At 40.2% G+C, this 18,133-nt stretch overlaps 1 protein-coding gene across 2 annotated transcripts in view; it reads left to right on the plus strand.

Annotated features, from left to right (window-relative positions):
• The first annotated feature begins 751 nt into the window (after positions 1-751).
• The window catches only part of RABGAP1 (RAB GTPase activating protein 1), a 176,067-nt gene continuing 158,685 nt past the window's right edge, over positions 752-18,133 (plus strand). Inside the window, exons 1-2 of one of the 2 annotated variants that reach the window (XM_047768348.1) lie at positions 752-836; positions 16,854-17,053. In XM_047768348.1, coding sequence (XP_047624304.1) covers positions 16,904-17,053 — 150 coding nt within the window. In that variant the 5' untranslated portion in view covers positions 752-836; positions 16,854-16,903. Of the gene's footprint in view, positions 837-16,853; positions 17,054-18,133 lie in introns of those variants that run through there. The other variant, XM_047768349.1, reaches the window with a different exon arrangement.

Consider the following 18,133-nt stretch of genomic DNA (forward strand, 5'->3'; position numbering starts at 1 on the left):
AACCCACTGAGCGAGGCCAGGGACTGACCTGCATCCTAATGGATACTACTCAGATTGCAGATTATTTCCGCTGAGCCGCCACGGGAATTCCAACCTTGTTCATTTCTGTTCCTTTTTTGTGTCTCATATCTCAAGGCAGCTGTCGTAGCCAGTAGCCCTCCTGAGTTGAAAGTCACAAGTTTTGTTACTTAAGCTGGACTCTAAAAATGACAAAAATCGTCATTCGTAATGTTTGTGATAAAACCAAGCGATCTATAAAAGGACCCATCACAATCCTTGGCACGTTTTTGCGCGGTCAATAAAGGCCAGGTGAATTAAGTATCATTAAGGGCCACTCTGAAACAGCACTTAAACGTTAAAGGTGAGTAGGATATTCCTTGCCCCAGCACCAGTCGTTTGGGGGTTGTACACCCTCTCAGACGCCACAGACACTACCCAGCCTGTTCCCCTTGCCAGTCCTGCTTCCAATCGGTGATGTAGAAAGAACCCCCGCCGGTCTAAGCGCAAGAAGAACATGGCAGAGCCCACCTCCCACCTGTGTCCAGCTCGTAGAGTGCAAACTCCGCGCAGGCGCAGTCTCTAGAGGCGGGCTAAAGTCCAGGTGGGGCTTCGAGGAAAGGAAGTACGCCCCCGCCGCCCGCTGTTGGGCCAATTGGGCAGCACGGTTTTGCAGCAGACCTATGAAACAGAGCAGGAGGCGGGGCGGAGGGCGGAAGGAGCCGCTCTCACGTGAGTAGGGGGCGGGGAGGGCGGGGGCAGGGCGGCTGGGGAGGCCCAGGCGGCGGAGCCTCCGGGACGGCGAACGGCGGGCGGCGGAGGAGGAGACGGCGGGTCGGGTAGGGCCGCGTTTCCCCTCCTCCTCCTCCCACCCTCCCATCCCCTAAGCCCGGGGGTGTCCTCCGACAGCCCTTGCGGGGAGCCAAGCTGTGTTCTCATCCCGAGGGGCAGGGCAGGCGAGACTGCGCTCAGCTCCCTCGACGAACCGGGTTCTGAGAGCAGCAGTGATTGGGGGGAGGGGGAGCCCTGGTGTAGGGGGGAGGACGCATGCGCAAGCGACAACGCTCCGGAGCCCCTGCCCAAACCGGTTCCCCCTGTCTGGGTGGGTGTCTGTCTTCCCCGTCCTGCACTTGTGGCCATGCCTCTCGCCCCCCAGCAAAGCCGGTTTGTCTGTTGACTTTCGTGTTTTGGGACAGGTCCTGTTTGGGAATTCGGCTGCTCCCTCCGCCTCAGTTTCTCCCCGTTGCCCGCTGGGCCTGTATCTGTGACTTGGGCTGGCTTTGGCCTCACACTAGCTTCCTGGGCTGCGCCTAATTTGAAAGACTTGCTTTATTCTAATGTCGGTCTGCCTTCTCGTGTTGGCCTTGCTGTCTTGTTTTCTGCACCTGCAATGGAAGTGTCCCTGGTATCCCATCTCCCCAGATACTTCAAGTATCTGCTCACAATACCTCATTTCTGAGTTTTGATTCCCAACACTTTTCCGGGTTTTAAGTGTTGAGCCTGGGGGTAATTAACTACAGATTTCCAGGAGTTCGCTGTCCATTGCCTGGTAGTACTTTGGTGTTCTTACTCTCACGCTGTTATTGTCTGCACCTGCTTTTACAGACATCACCATACTTATGGTTACTCGAGGATTCCTTTTTCTTGAAAACAACTGTCCTAGCCGACCTTGTTAAGTGATCATGTTATTAGTGCTCACGCTACAAGTGCTCCGTTAGTTTAAAATCATGTTCCAACTTGAATTTGGGAACTTTTGTTGTTTGCTGTCAGTGAAAGAAAAACTGTCGGGGGCAGGGTTTCTCAATTCACTTGATATTTTCATTCAATAAACACCTGTATTCACGTACATGTGACTGGAGTAGTAAGTTGTGTGTGTCTGTTTCCAGCTGCTTTGTTTATTTAGGAAGGAAAAAAAGCAATGGAGAGTAACTTGAACTGAGTTGGTCACATAAAATTGAAGTCTGAAAAGTTGAAAAACTTAAGTGCCAAGGGAGTGCACATACGTTTTGTTTTTCCTAATGAAGGACCTCTTGGTCTTAATTCTAGCGTGTATAGGGTGGTGTTTTAATATGTATTTAAAGCTTTTAAATCGAGTTTATTTATAAAAACTGAAAATGAATCGGGTGTTCGTTATGATCTTTTGTAGACCTCAATTTGCATAAATAAAATTTGAATCCATGATTGGCTTGTATTTATTGGTAACATTTAAGATTCACATATAGTTTTAATACAGATTATCAACTCAAATTTGTAATTAAAATCGAACGATTGCTATGTCGTACACTTTCTTTTTATTTTAGTTTTATAACTCAGTTTACAGTTGTCAGGTCATTGTTATTAAGGTGTATATTTGGGTAAGTAACCTGCCAACTGTATGCATTTCGGCATTTTTTGGCATAATGTTGTATTAGCACTTTACAGGTGCTTAATCTGCATTAAAAGGTAGTTTAGTGGGACTGTGTAAAAGTGTAGGCACCTATTTCCTATTTTTTCTACTGCCTATTGAAAGAAGTGTACTATGTACGTTATCTACATGAGGGGACATGATTTCCTATAAACATCTCAACTTTACACCCCAGATTGTTTAAAGAAGTCATTTTCTATTAGTATATTTCCAGCTAGACTTTACAGCCCAGGTTCTTCTAAAGAAGTCATTGTCTTTTATTGAGCATGTTGCCAGCTGAAGTGTTTCCTAGCTCAGATGAAGCCTATTTTGAAGGTCTCACCATTTCACTTTGTTTTAACAAGTGACCTTTGAGTACAGGCTTCAGAAAATAATTAGTTTAAATCGTTGTAACTATTGTCTTTATAGATACTGATGTGCTGAGGTTCTAACATAATACAGCTTGAGTATTGTCTTTGTAGTTTTTCATATAATCAGATATCACACTTTTCAAGCATATGAAATAAATGAGTATAAAACTCTTATTAATCTTTTTTGGAGATAGAACTCAAATGTTAACACAGTGCTAAATTAACCCAAGCAGAGTTTAGCGTGACATTTGGGTGCTTTGTATTGTTTTGTTGGTTTTCCATAGTTAGATTCTAAAGCGAGAAAATCCAAGGCTAAGGACTTAGCTGTCTGTGGATGTACATAATAAAACAGTTTTAACAGCTGTTTCTTTTTTGCATAAAATGATTACCTGGTCTGCCCCTGCACCTCCAGTTTTGTGTTGATCCTGAGATCCTTATTCTTTGGAAAACTTGAGTCCAAACAATTCTGGATAGACCCTTAAACTTAGAACCACTCTTGTTGACCCTTAAGCCGCCTTGTTTCTTGTCATGTGCAAAGACTCTCTGACCAAATATGGCATTTTGCAAGTCATGAACACTTTAGTTTATAGAATTTAACCTGTTAGTTTCCCTTTTGTCAAATTAACCATAGTACTTTGAGATAGTCATCAGAACTAATAGAGTTTTATAAGGCCTGACTTTCCTCCCAGGTCTCTTTTGCTGTGGATCACAAAATAGTAAAAATAAGCCTTAAACTTATTTTTAAGTTCATGCTTGACATTAAATAGTATATATTACTTTGGCTCTAAAAGATGAGATGTATATCTTCTTAATTGTATGACTGTGCTGCCAAATTTGGAGGTTTGCACTTTTCTAAGAGTTAATGCATGTATAGTTGTTACATATTACCGGTTAAGATTGCATCAGCTTTTATGTAATAAATCACAACTCATGGCATCCATTAATCTTTGTGGCAATACATTTTTCTCCAAAATAAAATGTGAAGTCTCTTAAGGTACATTAGCAAATTAGTTTCTGTGGTAACTTTAACAAAATGGTACTAACTCTTAAAGCTAAACAAAGATTTGACTTTTTTTTCATTTTTCTCTTATTTATCCACTTTAGTAATTATAACCAACAGCATGTGTTTATCATCTTGTTTTCCATTTTCTGAGAGTGGTCCTTGTGTCAGGAAAAGCAATTGATACACAGAATCTTTCCTTGGGAACATATTTTAATTATCATCGTGGGTAGTTAGATAGCATTCAAGGCTAAATTGGATTAAATGCTGGGCATTTGTGTAATACTTCTGGGAGAAGCCATGAGTTAATGATTTTAATACTTTTACTGTAGAGGTAATAAACTCTCTTATGCCCTTGAAGTATGCTGATAAACAGATTCTGGCAAGGTGAGAGTAGAAACATGTCATGTAAATCTCTTTGCTGTGATATATACAGTTTCCTATGAATAGACCTCTGTTATACCTGAAAAAAAGAAATGGTTATATCTTTGTTGAGTTACCTGTTGAATTCTCTGTGAATTAAAGAAAAATCTGATTTCTGTCTAACCTTAAAAGTTAATATCTTAGATAAAAAATGGGAAAGAGTTCCTGTTGTGGTTCAGTGGATTACGAACCACTGAGGTTAGGTTCAATCCCTGACCTCGCCAAGTGGACTTGTTAGGATCCAGCGTTGCTGTGAGCTGTGGTGTAGGTCACAGATTCAGCTCAGATTCAATTCCTAGCCTGGAACTTCTGTATACCATAGGGGTGTCCCTAAAAAGCAAAACAAAACAAAAGAAAAAGGAAAGAGGAGTTACCTTGTGGCACTTCAGGTTAAGGATCCAGCATTGTCACTACAGTGGTTCAGGTTGCTGCCATGGCACAGATTTGATCCCTGGTCCTGAAACTTCTACATGCGGCCAAAAAAAAAAAAGGAAAAGAGAAACCATATTTACTGCATTAATATCAGATTTTGGTCATCTTTCAGATGATTTGCTTGGCATTAAATTCACATTTCAGATGTGAGTATAGACAGGTTGATATTCTAAGTGGAATAGATCGTTTTCTTCACTGTGGATGAGAAGGGAACTGTATTGACTAACTTCCTAAAATGAGGAAAATAAAATCCTGCGTTGCTTTAAAATATTCATGTTTTTGTATTTATAAAACACTAGTATAAATTATTTTATGCTTTAGAAATCCATTCTAGAAAAAAACACAAGGGTACTTTTCTTAAAAATGTATACTACTCAGGGGGGTTCCCGTCATGGCTCAGTTGATGAACCCAACTAGCATCCATGAGGATGTGGGTTCAATCCCTGGTCTTTCTCAGTGGGTCAAGGATCTGGCATTGCCATGAGGTGTGGTGTAGGTCATAGAAGCAGCTGAGATCCCTCATTGCTGTGGGGTAAGGTGGGTGGCTGCAGCTCCAATTGGACCCCTAGTCTAGGAACCTCCATATGCCGTGGGTGCGTCCCTAAAAAGACCAAAAAAAAAAAAAAAAAGTATACCACTCAGAGTTCCCACAGTGGCACAGTAGGTTAGGAATCCGACTGCAGTGGCTTGAGTCACTTCAGAGGTGCAGGTTTAATCCCTGGCCCAGCACAGTGGGCTAAAGGATCTGGTGTTACTGCAACTGCAACGTAGGTTGCAACTGCAGCTTGGATTCAGTCCCTGGCCCAGGAATTTCTGTATGCTGCAGGTGCAGCCATTTAAAAAAAAAAAAAACCAACAAAAAGTATACTACTGAGGTTAGAAATACATTCGGACCTTGTGAGTGAGTAGTACATTAACATTAAGCTAACACTCCCTGTGTTCCCAGAGGTGGGTTTCTGTTGTGGCAGTGGCATCCAAATAAATATTTAGTTGCAGAGATATGGTGTTGAAGTGGCTTAAAGCCAGCATACCTAGAGTTCTGGAAAAAACTAAAGTGCTCTTTCCTAAAATAGCCATAGGAACATGGGAAAACCACTTATATGGTTTTTTTTTTTTTTTTCCAGTTGTCGGTATTGCACTCATATAATCAACACAGTTAAATGAATTGTTTTATGTGTATTTCATCACCACTTCTTCACTTTTTGTCTCTCTTGTTAAAATTATCAAGATATAGAGGGGAGAGGAGTTCTTGTTGTGTCTCAGCAGGTTAAGAATCCAGCTAGTATCTGTGAGGATGTGAGTTCCAGCCCAGATGTCATTCATTGGGTTAAGGATCTGGTGATGCTGCAAGCTGTGGTGTAGGTCACAGATGTGGCTTGGATCCCATGTTGCCCTGGGTGTGGTGTAGGCCGGCAGCTGCAGCTCCAATTCCATCCCTATCCTGGAAACTTCCGAATGCCACAGGTGTGGCCCTTAAAAAAAAAAAGATACAGATGGGAGAGTGTGAATGTTGGAATCAAAAAGATATAGCTCTCCTGAGTTTTGAACTTAATATATGACTGAAGGCAAGATGCTTAATGGTTCTGAGTCTTAATCATTTGTAAAAATGGAACTAATTATGCTTATGTCATGGACTAGGATTGGGAAGCACCTGGCATTCCTGCCCCCAACTCCCCTATCCTGGATACTCTAATTCACAGAAGAGTAGAAAGTGTTTGGTCTTCTCATTTATGTATGAGAAAACTGAAACTACAGTATTGTCCAAGTTAAGTCCTAGTTGGGTTTTTTTTTTCCTTAATGTATGTAATTCCAGACTGTTAACTTTAAAAAGTCTTAATAAAGCTTGATTAAGTCAGGAGAAAGTGAGAAGTAACTCTGAAAACATTGGCTGTTGTATTTAGACACTTTTCTGTTTCGATTTTATGAGTTTTATTCTAAGGATCCTATAAAGTTAAAATTAGGGGTTTGGGGGTTTTTTATTTTTTGGCCATACCTGAGGCACAGCAGCTATCTGAGCCACTGCGGTGGCAATGCCAAATCCTTAGCCCACTGTGCCAGAAGGCAACTCCCTACAATTAGGTTTTAAAAACTTACATGGATAAACAAAATGTGATATATACATACCATGGAATGGCATTGGCTTTAAAAAGAGAGGAAATTCTAACATATGCTACAACATAGATGAACTTAAAAGACATTATGCTAAGTGAAATAAGCCAGCCATGAAAGGACAAATACCGTATGATACCACTGCTTACATGAGGTACCAAAGTAGTCAGATTCGTAGAGACAGAAAGTAGAATGTTGGTTGCCTGGGGAAATAGGAGTTAGAATTTTATAGGTATAGAGTTTCAGTAGGGGAAGATGAAAAAGTTCTGGAAATAGGTAGTGGTGATGGTTGCACAACAACGTGAATGTACCTACAGCCACAGAACTGTACACTTAAAAGTGGGAGTTCCCTGGTAGCCTAGTGGTTACTGACTCAGTGTTATCACTGCTGTGGCTTGGTTTGAGCCCTGGCCTGAGAACTTCCACATGCCGAGGGCAAGGCCAACAACAACAACAAAAGGGCTAAAATAGTAAAGTTTGTTATGTATATTTAACCACAATTTTTAAAGATTAAAAGTTTCAAAATCTTTTTAAAAACTAAAAAGCTTTTGTCTTACAAATTATTATTTTCCTGTAATTAAGGTATCTTTCATAGTTCATCTGGAATTGAACTAAGAGAGTTACTTCATAGTTTATTATTTATTTATTTTTGTCCTTCCTAGGGCCGCTCCTGCGGCATGTGAAGGTTCCCAGGCTAGGGGTCTAATCGGAGCTGTAGCCACTGGCCTAAGTCAGAGCCACAGCAACGCGGGATCCGAGCCGCGTCTGCAACCTAAGCTCACAGCAACGCTGGATCATTAACCCACTGAGCGAGGCCAGGGATTGAACCCGCAACCTCATAGTTCCTAGTCGGATTCATTAACCACTGCGCCATGATGGTAACTCCAAGAGTTACTTCATAGTTTAAATAAGTAAATTGTCACAGGTGTTTATAGGTTAAAATTGGCCTAAAAGTGACTTTTAAATAAGCTGGTTTTCCTTGCTTTTAGTTGCTGTTGGCCCAAGGTGATTAAATTTTATTTTCTTTTTGGTGTTTAAAGTAAAGCTAAGCTGAAATTATTCAGAAGGCTTAAATTAATATGGTTCTCTTAGCTCACTAAAATAATTCAAAGAAACAGCCCCAAATCCAAAGTGAGACTTAAACAAAGACACATCTTTTGTTTAGCAATTAGTAGTGGTGGAAAGGAATTTATTTTTATAAAGACAGAATGATTTTTCCACTGAGTTTTGTTAGATTTGTCCCACCCTTCCCTGGGATAGGCTGCGAAAAGGTCAGTGAAAACCAATTCAGGGAAACTGCAAAGCTAGGAAAAAAGAAAAAAGCTGAGATTAATACAGTATGATTTTAAAAACCTTCTTTATACTTGTTTAAAGGGCTGGAGACCCACAGAAATTGGCTTGCTATAGCAACTTTGAGACTTGACTCTCTTGCTACCTCCTGACTTGTCTTTTTCTGAACAGAGAGTGATTTTGTCTGTGTTTTAGGAGGGTACAGCTGGGAGCAACTTGGAGTACAGTTTAGAGGAGATGGTGATAGGAACACCAAGGAGGGGAGATGCATTCCAGAAAAGGTCAGAGGCACTCAGCTACCTGAGTTTGGATCAAGGTGTACAATTGTCTCTGTGAACTTAAGCAAGTTACTGAGCCATTCTAAGCCTCACTTTGTCTATCATATGTAGTTAATACCTATCTGGCAAAGTTAGTGTAAAGATTAGTAACAATGCATGTAAAGCTTCTTAGTACTGTGTTGGGCACGTAATTGCTACTCAGGAACTAGTAAGTATTGTTCTTTCCTAGACTTGACAAGATGATTTAAGCACTCTCCTTAAGATCCCCTAAAGCTGTACTCATTTGTTTATTCGTTAAGCAACAAAATGATGGGGATTGAGAGGGAAGTGGTAAGAGTATTTTGGTTTAAAGGGAATCCAAGATAAGTTTTTATTGTTTAACTGGTTTTGACAGTTGGGAACTTGAGGAGTCAGTCAGGCATACTCAAGAGTAGTTCTTTTTGAGTGTCTTCATTCCAGGCATCATTCACATCCACATTCCCTGTCACATAGTATATATTTGTCATTTGTTCATCTCACATTAGGTAGACCCTATAACCTAAACCCTGATGAACGGGTATTATTCAACCAATCACATTTATTGAGCCCTGCCAGTAAGTAAGAATACGAAGATGATAGGAATAAACCCGAAGGTCCTTGTCCACATGTAATTAGTTAAAAGGGACTGTGTGTGCTCATTGTATTACCAGTATTTACCATGGTGATTTATAAAAGTAATGGTTTCTGGACTTGATGATCAATATAGTGTAGGAGAAAAGAGGTATAACATCTTTTTTTTTTTTTTTGTCTTTTTGCTATTTTTTTGGGCCGCTTCCGCGGCATATGGAGGTTCCCAGGCTAGGGGTCTCATCGGAGCTGTAGCCACTGGCCTACGCCAGAGCCACAGCAACACAGGATCCGAGCCGCATCTGCAACCTACACCACAGCTCACGGCAACGCCGGATCCTTAACCCACTGAGCAAGGGCAGGGACCGAACCCGCAACCTCATGGTTCCTAGTCGGATTCGTTAACCACTGCGCCACGACGGGAACTCCCAGAGGTATAACATCTTACTGTGTGATAAATGTTGTAATTCTGTGATAGAATTAAAAAGCAAGCAAAAGCCTTTAGGAACCCTAGAGGGAAATAAGGAATATTATAGAAGGGAAAGGGAAATTTTGAATATTTGATTGGGAGTTTCAGCGTGGCTCAGCAGAAGTGAATCTGACTGGTATCCATGAGGACGCAGGTTCGAGCCCTGGCTTTGCTCAGTGGGTTAACAATCCCACTGTGGTGTAGGTTGCAGACGCGGCTCGTATCTGCTGTTGCTTTGGCTGTGGTGTAGGCCAGCAGCTATAGTTCTGATTCGACCCCTAGCCTGGGAACTTCCATATGCTGCAGGTTCAGCCCTAAAAGGACCCCCCCCCCCCAAAAAAAAAAAGAATATTTGATTGTATCACAAGATTCCTGATGGGGGAGAAGGAAGGAGATAAGACTAGAATGATAACTTGTCTCCAGATTTTGAAGAACTTATGGTATAAGGAGTTTGGATTTTATTCGTTTTCAGTCAGGAGCAGTCAAAGTAAGGGGTGGGATATATGATCAGATTTGAATTTTGGACGTTAACATTGAGGCTTTGATAATGACTATAGAGAGTCTATAAAAGGAGACTTAATGTTGTAGCTAAGTTGGGAAAGAATGACGTACTTCCAGATCAGTGACATGGATGACAAAGAAGGAATAGATTGGGGGCATGTTTTGGAACTAAAATCCATTAGTGTCCCAAGGAGTCAAGAATTATTTTTGACATTTCCTTCTTGGATCAGCGATTATTAACCAGAATAGGGAAACTCTGGGAGGAAGAATATGACTGAAGGTGTAGGTCTGCTTTGGACATGTAGAGTGGATTTTGAGATGGGCCTGGGACACATGCAGATTCTGCCTATGTATTCTCATAACAGCATTTGCATACCTCTGTTATACCAAACACTATGCAGTATTGTGGTTGTTTACTTGTCCATTTTCTCTGCTACTCTAAGCCTGTCAAGGGTAAAGTGTACTTTCCTCACCGTAATACCTAGTGCCTGAGACATATCAAACAGTCAATACTAAATAGGGAAACAAAAGCAAAACCCATAAATGCCCATATAAAATTAGGGAGGAAAGCAAGGGCTACAGTATCATCAGGATACAAAAAAAAGTTACCACATGAGGTATTAAGATAGCTAGGGAAAAGTGTAGAGAAAGAAAAAGGAAAGGATGAATTAAAGAGTGGGCAGAGGAAAGAGAACCTAAAAGACAGCTGAGAAAAAGTAGCCAGAGGTAGACAAATGGAAGCAGAAAGATAAGAGTTTCACAGTAAGGAGATGAACAGCATTTTCATTTGTATCAGCTGGAAAAAAGTAAGATGAAAACGGAAAAGAATTGTTTGGGTTTTTAAATTTTGTTCTGTTGGTTTTTTTCGGGGGGGGGGGTGGTTTTTGTTTTGTTTTGGTCACAGCATAGAGTGGCTTGATGTGGGATCTCAGTCCCCACACCAGCAGTTGAACCTGGGCCACAGGGGTTGAACCTGTGCCATAAGGGTTGTGCCAAATCCTAACCACTAGACCCCAGGAAATTCCCTGTTTTGTTCATTTTTATTTGTTTACATATTTTCCCCCTTTCAGAACAGATTCTCAGAGAGTGTTAAATAGAGTACCCAGGATCACACAAACAAGGTGTGAATTCAGTTTTAAAAGAGGAGGTTCAGTGAGGATTGGTGAGCATTAGGGGAGCCTGATTTTGAGAGAGACTGCTCAGTGAGAATGGGGAGTCCCATTGAAGTGGAGTAGTTAATACTACTCCTTCAGGAAGAAATAGTTTCAGGAAAACCAAGGAAATAGAAAAATGAATTAGAGTGCTGGTCTAGTGGCTGGGAACTAGCACATTTTGTCTCAGGCACGTCGAGTTCAATTATAAGTATCACCTCTTTTATCTGGTTGAGTAGGTTGCTTATTGGGAGGTGATTTTTGCCTCTACTAATTGCATATTAGCAAATCCATGCCACTGCAGGTTTATTGTTTATGTTACTGCTCTGAATGTTAGAAACAATACAAATATCTGATGGTACTCTGTTCCCCAAAAAGAAGTTATAAAGTTTTTAAAAAGTAAACAGTGATTATACAGGAGCTGACTGCTTTTGAAGGACTATCAATAGAGGCTTCTTCGTGACTAGTTCTTTTCCATTTCACTCTCCATGAGCTGAGTCTATAGTTTTAAGAGGAGACTGAGAATGAAAACGAATCTTCAGCCAGCAAGGTTGAGGTACCTTATTTACCATGATCTTTGCAGAAGTGCATAGTTGAGCATAAAACTCACTTATGGCATAGAATAGAATATAACATAACTGAAGTTTTGGATTTTATGTAGGAGGTTGCATAATTAAACAAAATTACTTATTATTTTAAGTGTCTTGACTTATTAAAAGAGGTAGGATGAAACCTCCTGAACTGGCCCTCACCAACCTGGCCCTGTTGGTAACTGGACATACAAGGGTCTAGGCTCATCACTTATATAAAAGAAGGAGACAAACTGTGAGTGCCTATCAAATACTAGGGTGTTCGTACATATATTATTTAAAATGGGAAAAAAAGTCATCATTCTTGTATATCTTACAGAATTTTTAGGATGATAAAAAACAGGAAAAGAATATGTACATTTTGGGAGTTCCCGTCGTGGCTCACTGGTTAACAAATCCGACTGGGAACCATGAGGTTGCAGGTTCAGTCCCTGGCCTTGCTAAGTGGGTTGGGGATCCAGCGTTACCGTGAGCTGTGGTGTAGATTGCAGATGTGGCTTGGATCTGGTGTTGCTATGGCTCTGGCATAGGCCGGTGGCTGCAGCTCCAGTTGGACCCCTAGTCTGGGAACCTCCATGTGCCGCAGGAGCGGCCATAGAAAGACCCCCCCCAAAAAAAAAGTACATTTTAGTAATCTGTGAAGTATTACACAAGGACACAAAGTATTCTTTTGCATATATTTATGTATAAATAAATTAGAATATGAAATAAGGAAAGTTATGTGTTTTTGGACTAATACTGTATTTCCTAAATTGATTTACCAAAATCAGTTAATACTTGTTAATTCTTTTAAAATTGGAGGAGTTCCCATCGTGGCGCAGTGGTTAACGAATCCGACTAGGAACCATGAGGTTGCGGGTTCATTCCCTGCCCTTGCTCAGTGGGTTAACGATCCGGCGTTGCCGTGAGCTGTGGTGTAGGTTGCAGACGCGGCTCGGATCCTGTGTTGCTGTGGCTCTGGCGTAGGCCGGTGGCTACAGCTCCGATTCGACCCCTAGCCTGGGAACCTCCATATGCCGTGGGAGTGGCCCAAAGAAATAGCAAAAAGACAAAAAAAAAAAAAATTGGAGGTTAGTTTCACTCTCCAGTTAATGAAGAGAGGGAAAGGGAAAACTGGCCATGATCAAGGCTCTTGACAGTGCTTCAGTAGCAGTCAGCTCCTGGATATACTTGTATCTGTCCCTTGATTTTTATAATGTTTCTGTGAGCTAGATGGTACACCATTTTCATTTATGGAAACTGAGGCTTAGTGTGACCAAGCTCGCGCTACTATTCAGTAGTAGAAGCAGTATACTAACTTGGGTTTTTTAACTCTGTGTGTGCTTTACTGTCACAAATATGACGTCTGTTCTTACTGTCAGTCTATAAAAGATGCTCTTGACTTTTCATTGGGTTGCTTTTGCTCTTTTCCATCTTTGTCATTTATTGTATTTCTTTAGCAAATAGTTGAGTACTTACTAGGTGCTAGGCATTGTTTCACTTGTTAAGGATACAGCAACCAGTGTAACAGACAAAAATCCCTGCTCTCATGCTTACACCATACTTTTAAAACAAATGATTAAATTGTAAAATGTGTAAAAAATGTGATAGGTGGTATGCAGAAAGATAGGAAGAGGGGTGGAGGTGCAGGGTGTTTGGGGGAGGAGGTTGATACTTATTGACCGTTGGAGTAGGAGGCTTGTTTTGGTAACTGATGTAAGTAGGGATTGAAAACAAAATTATTCCTATGGTCTCAGGAAAGAGGTTGTGAATACTCTAGATTTTGCCAGGAGTGCATCAAGTTTGGGGCATCTCTTCATTGTGGAGGCCAGAGAAGGGGTTGTCTTACCCAGAGCCCTTAGAACTCATGGACTCTCTCTTCATTTCTGCTCATGGAGGCCAGAGAAGGAAAGTCTTATTATATAACTTTTCCTGTAATGCTTAGTGTTTTGAGAAATCTCATTCCCACTGGGTGATTCTGTTACTTTCAGGTGCCAAAGCAAACAGTAAAGTATCTTATATAGTGTACTTTCCTATCACCCTCTCAAAGAAAATAGGTTGAACTTTGAGCCTGCCAGATCTTCTCAGTTCTATAATGTAAATTCCGAAGTACATTATTTTGAGTCTAGAATATTGTAGAAAGTTGTCAGTGTCTCTGAGATCATAGCTTTAGAGAACTTTCCCAGGCCCTCTGTTATCATACTATTAGTCACTTTTTAAAAGATGGAAAAAGACTAATTAAGCATGAAAACCTTACTTAAAGTACAAGTTCTGAAAGAGAGACTCTTTTACACGATACGTAGTGTTTTGAGAACAAAGCCTACATTTGTGGCATTGGAAAAGCGTCCTAATCGAATGGAAAGAGCTTAGCTTCTGGAATCATAGGTATGTGGGTTCAAGTTTGGCTTTGCTTCTAACCAGTTAAATTACAACCATTACCTTGAACAAGTTATACCATCTCTCTAAGCCTCAATTTCCTAATCTGTGAAATAGACATATTAGCATTCAACATCAAATTATAACACAACCTAACAGGTACTGTAAAAAAAATGTAAAATGATTTGGGAACAGAAACAAGGCAAGCAATGCATTTGACTCTGCGGAGAAAATGGGCAAGCTACTTGAAAAGGAGATTAGACCATGAACAATTAATTGGAGTTGACTGAGTACAGAAGCAAGGGAACCACTTTAGGAAGAGGATCCTACGAGGACAAATACCTGAAGGTTTTAAAATATGTATCCTCTGGAGTTCCAATGGTACAGTCAGTAAGCACGGTACTTATATAAAGTATATATTCTCAGCAAAGACAATGCCTCCTCTAATACATTTCTTAACTCTCCTAACGTGTTTCCATAGTTTTCTTTACCCTAAGCCAGCACCTATTAACCTGTTTGTTTCTGTTCTCTACTAAACTATAAACTAATTTTGAGCAAGAATCTAATTCCTCTTGTTGAGTGTATTCTGTTCTTTATACATTAGATACTTGGTAAGTATTCATTGCATGGATGAAGCAAAACCACATTTAAAACTTTTTTTTTCAATAGTACATTGGAAGCATCTTTGCTACACACTACACACTGTGTATTTAGATTTAGTTCTATAAAATGTAGAGCCTTTAAGCAAGGAAATTAATGTACATAGAAAGCAGCAAGAAGTCCAGGGTTTAAGCTTTAGTTATACCTGGTTAAATGACCCTAGATCTCTTGGGGTCGTCATTTCCTTATCTGTTTAATAATATAGATAATTTTTAAGTTTTCTTCCAACTATAATATTCAGGGTTTGTGTAATTCTTGCTGCCAGGTATTTATCTAGATGTTAGCCTTTGAAGAAAAATAGTGCTTGGCCTATTGCATATGGTCAATAAATATATGTTCAATTAGGACTTCTTGTGTGGCTCAGAAGGTTAAAGATCTGGCATTGTCACTGCTGTGGCTCAGGTTGCGGCTGTGGCACTGGTTCGATCCCTGGCCTGGGAACTTCCACATGCCATGGGTGCAGCAAAAAAGAAAAAAATACACAAGAGTTCCTGTTGTGGCCCAGTGGTTAACGAATTCGACTGGGAACCATGAGTGCTCAGGTTTGATCCCTGGCCTTGCTCATTGGGGTTAAGGATCTGGCGTTGCTGTGAGCTGTGATGTAGGTTGCAGATGCGGCTTGGATCCTGCGTTGTTGTGGCTGTGGTGTAGGCCGGCAGCTACAGCTCTGATTAGACCCCTAGCCTGGGAACCTCCATATGCCACGGGAGTGGCCTTAGAAAAGGCAAAAAGACAAAAAAAAAGAAAGAAATAAACACACATTCAATTGAAAATCCAAAGTATAAATCAGGACTTCTTAATTGGTGATATTTAACAGTGATTCTCAGAACCTTTACCTTTTTGAGGTACAAGATGAGCATACAGCCAGAGCAACTTTTGTTTATTGGTTAAGCTCCCTGAGTATAATGCTGTATTGTTCTGTTGCTATTTTGACAATGAAATGGGAACATTGCCATAAAATATGCAGGACCGGGTTTTTAAGTGGTAGATGAATTCGAGTTTTATTCCATGAGTCAATAGATAATTGAATGGCTTTTCATAAGTGACACATTTTTATACTTCTTGCTGGAAATTTTTGGCATGAAACTTTTATTAGTAATGTTCATATTTAGTTCTAAGAAACTGGGATGGGAATATTGAGTTTTTAATAGACTTCTGATTTCTTGCTGTGTAAGGTATTTCCCTGCTCTAGAATTTATGCTTGCCTTGAATTTATTTTTCCTGAATGTTAATGTGAAATTTTGTTCCTTAAAACTTAGTATAAGGAGTTCCCATTGTGGCGCAGTGGTTAACGAATCAGACTAGGAACCATGAGGTTGAGGGTTCAATCCCTGGCCTTGCTTAGCAGGTTAAGGATCTGGCATTGCCGTGAGCTGTAGTGTAGGTTGCAGACGTGGCTCAGATTGCGTGTTGCTGTGGCTCTGGCGTAGGCTGGTGGCTACAGCTCCTATTAGACCCCTAGCCTGGGAAGCTCCATATGCCGTGGATGTGGCCCCAGAAAAGACCAAAACAAAACCTTAGTATAAGCATCAGCAGTGTTAGAAAAATCTTAGTTATTGTCCTAAAGACTTTGAATTTCATTTCCGTGTACAGCTTTACAAATTAAAGGATAGAAAACAAGTTTAGTAGTCCATAATTTTTCTCTAAAAAGAACAGAGTTAAAACATAGGCCAGGAGTTCCCGTCGTGGCGCAGTGGTTAACGAATCCGACTAGGAACCATGAGGTTGCGGGTTCGGTCCCTGCCCTTGCTCAGAGGGTTAACGATCCGGCGTTGCCGTGAGCTGTGGTGTAGGTTGCAGATGCGGCTCGGATCCCGCGTTGCTGTGGCTCTGGCGTAGGCCGGTGGCTACAGCTCCGATTAGACCCCTAGCCTGGGAACCTCCATATGCCGCGGGAGCGGCCCAAGAAATAGCAGCAACAACAACAACAACAACAAAAGACACACACACACACAAAAAAAAAACATAGGCCAAAGAAATCAGTGTAGGTAGGCAGTGTTATTCACAAGGAAATATGTTTTTGTTTTTTGTTTTTGAAATCTGAACTATGTTGTCCCTGAACTGCATCAAATTTCTTATTATCTGGAATCAGAAGCATAAACTGTAAGTAGTGAAAGTCTTTGAAAAATATTTTGGAGTTTTTTTAAGTTTTTCCGTATGTATTTTGTAAAAATTAGGGCATAATTGAATATCTGGCAGACATTCTATATGAGTATCTTTATGGTTTTTGTTTTTCAGGCATTTTTAAAATATTTAATCATTCATGAGTTGAGCTTCATTCTTGAGTCATGGATGACAAGGCTTCTGTTGGAAAAATCAGTGTCTCCTCAGACTCTGTGTCTACTCTTAATAGTGAAGATTTTGTCTTGGTTTCCAGGCAAGGAGATGAGACACCATCTACAAATAATGGAAGTGATGATGAGAAAACGGGACTCAAGGTAAAACTATATAACCTAAGTTTCTTTCGTTTAACCTTACTAATAAGCCCACTGCAAAATTTGGCCTTCTTGAGAATGTATGGAGTGGAAGTGAGGACATAGAAATAATATCCTTTCTTTTTTTAATGCTAAGACTTTTATTTATTATTAATAAGTGTGACACATTTATATCTGATTAAGGATTTTCAATTTGATTAGTTTCTAAATCTTCTAATTCCCTAACTGTAAAAACCAGTGATCATGGCATAAATATTTGTTATTTTAGTATTGTTTTCAATTTTCCATTGAGTTAGAGGTGGTTAATTGTTTTGTGCCTGGTGTATGTAGTGTAAAGACAGTGGCAGGTCGGCAATGCTTTTTAGACGAATAGGTTTTAGAATTATTAAAACAGAACTTAAAATTCCTGGCTTTTGACTACTTCTATTTGTTTATATTTTCTCAGTAAAATAGATGGCCGTTACTTCTTTCCCCATACTCTGTTACTGTTCTGCTCTTTATGGATATAAATTAAAAACATTATCTGTTAATGTCACTTAAAATGTAAGTGGCTTTAAAAATATTTTGATTCTTGTTTATATATATTTTTTCAACAAGTGTTTATTGAGTATTAACTTTGTGCCAAGTACTGTTCTAAATACTGGAGGGAGATACAGTAGTGAATAAGACAGGCAAGCCCCTCTGCCCTCCTAGAGCTTTTAATGTTTTGGGGGAAACAGACTCTTAGACAAATGAGAAAATGAGTATATTAAGTAAATTTAGATGCTTTGAAGAAAAAAGAGTGAATGGCAAATACTGCTGTAGAGAATGTCTTGAAGTGACATTTTAGCAGAGATCTGAATGAAATCAGGAGGAACTTGTCCATGGAGAAATCTGAAGAAAGAGCTTTCCATAGAGAATAGAAAATAAAAAAACTGAGGGGGACCACCCTTTTTAGGATAGAAATGAGAGCAGAGTGAGTGAAGTAAATGACAAGTGGTGTAAAGTATGAGATCCAGTGATGAGTAAAAACTGGATGATGTAGAATTCTGTAAGTGCTTAGTAGGAATTTGGACTTCATTATAAAAATGAAGAGGATTTTTG

This window comes from Phacochoerus africanus, chromosome 2 (genome assembly GCF_016906955.1).
Source record: "Phacochoerus africanus isolate WHEZ1 chromosome 2, ROS_Pafr_v1, whole genome shotgun sequence".
NCBI lineage: Eukaryota > Metazoa > Chordata > Mammalia > Artiodactyla > Suidae > Phacochoerus > Phacochoerus africanus.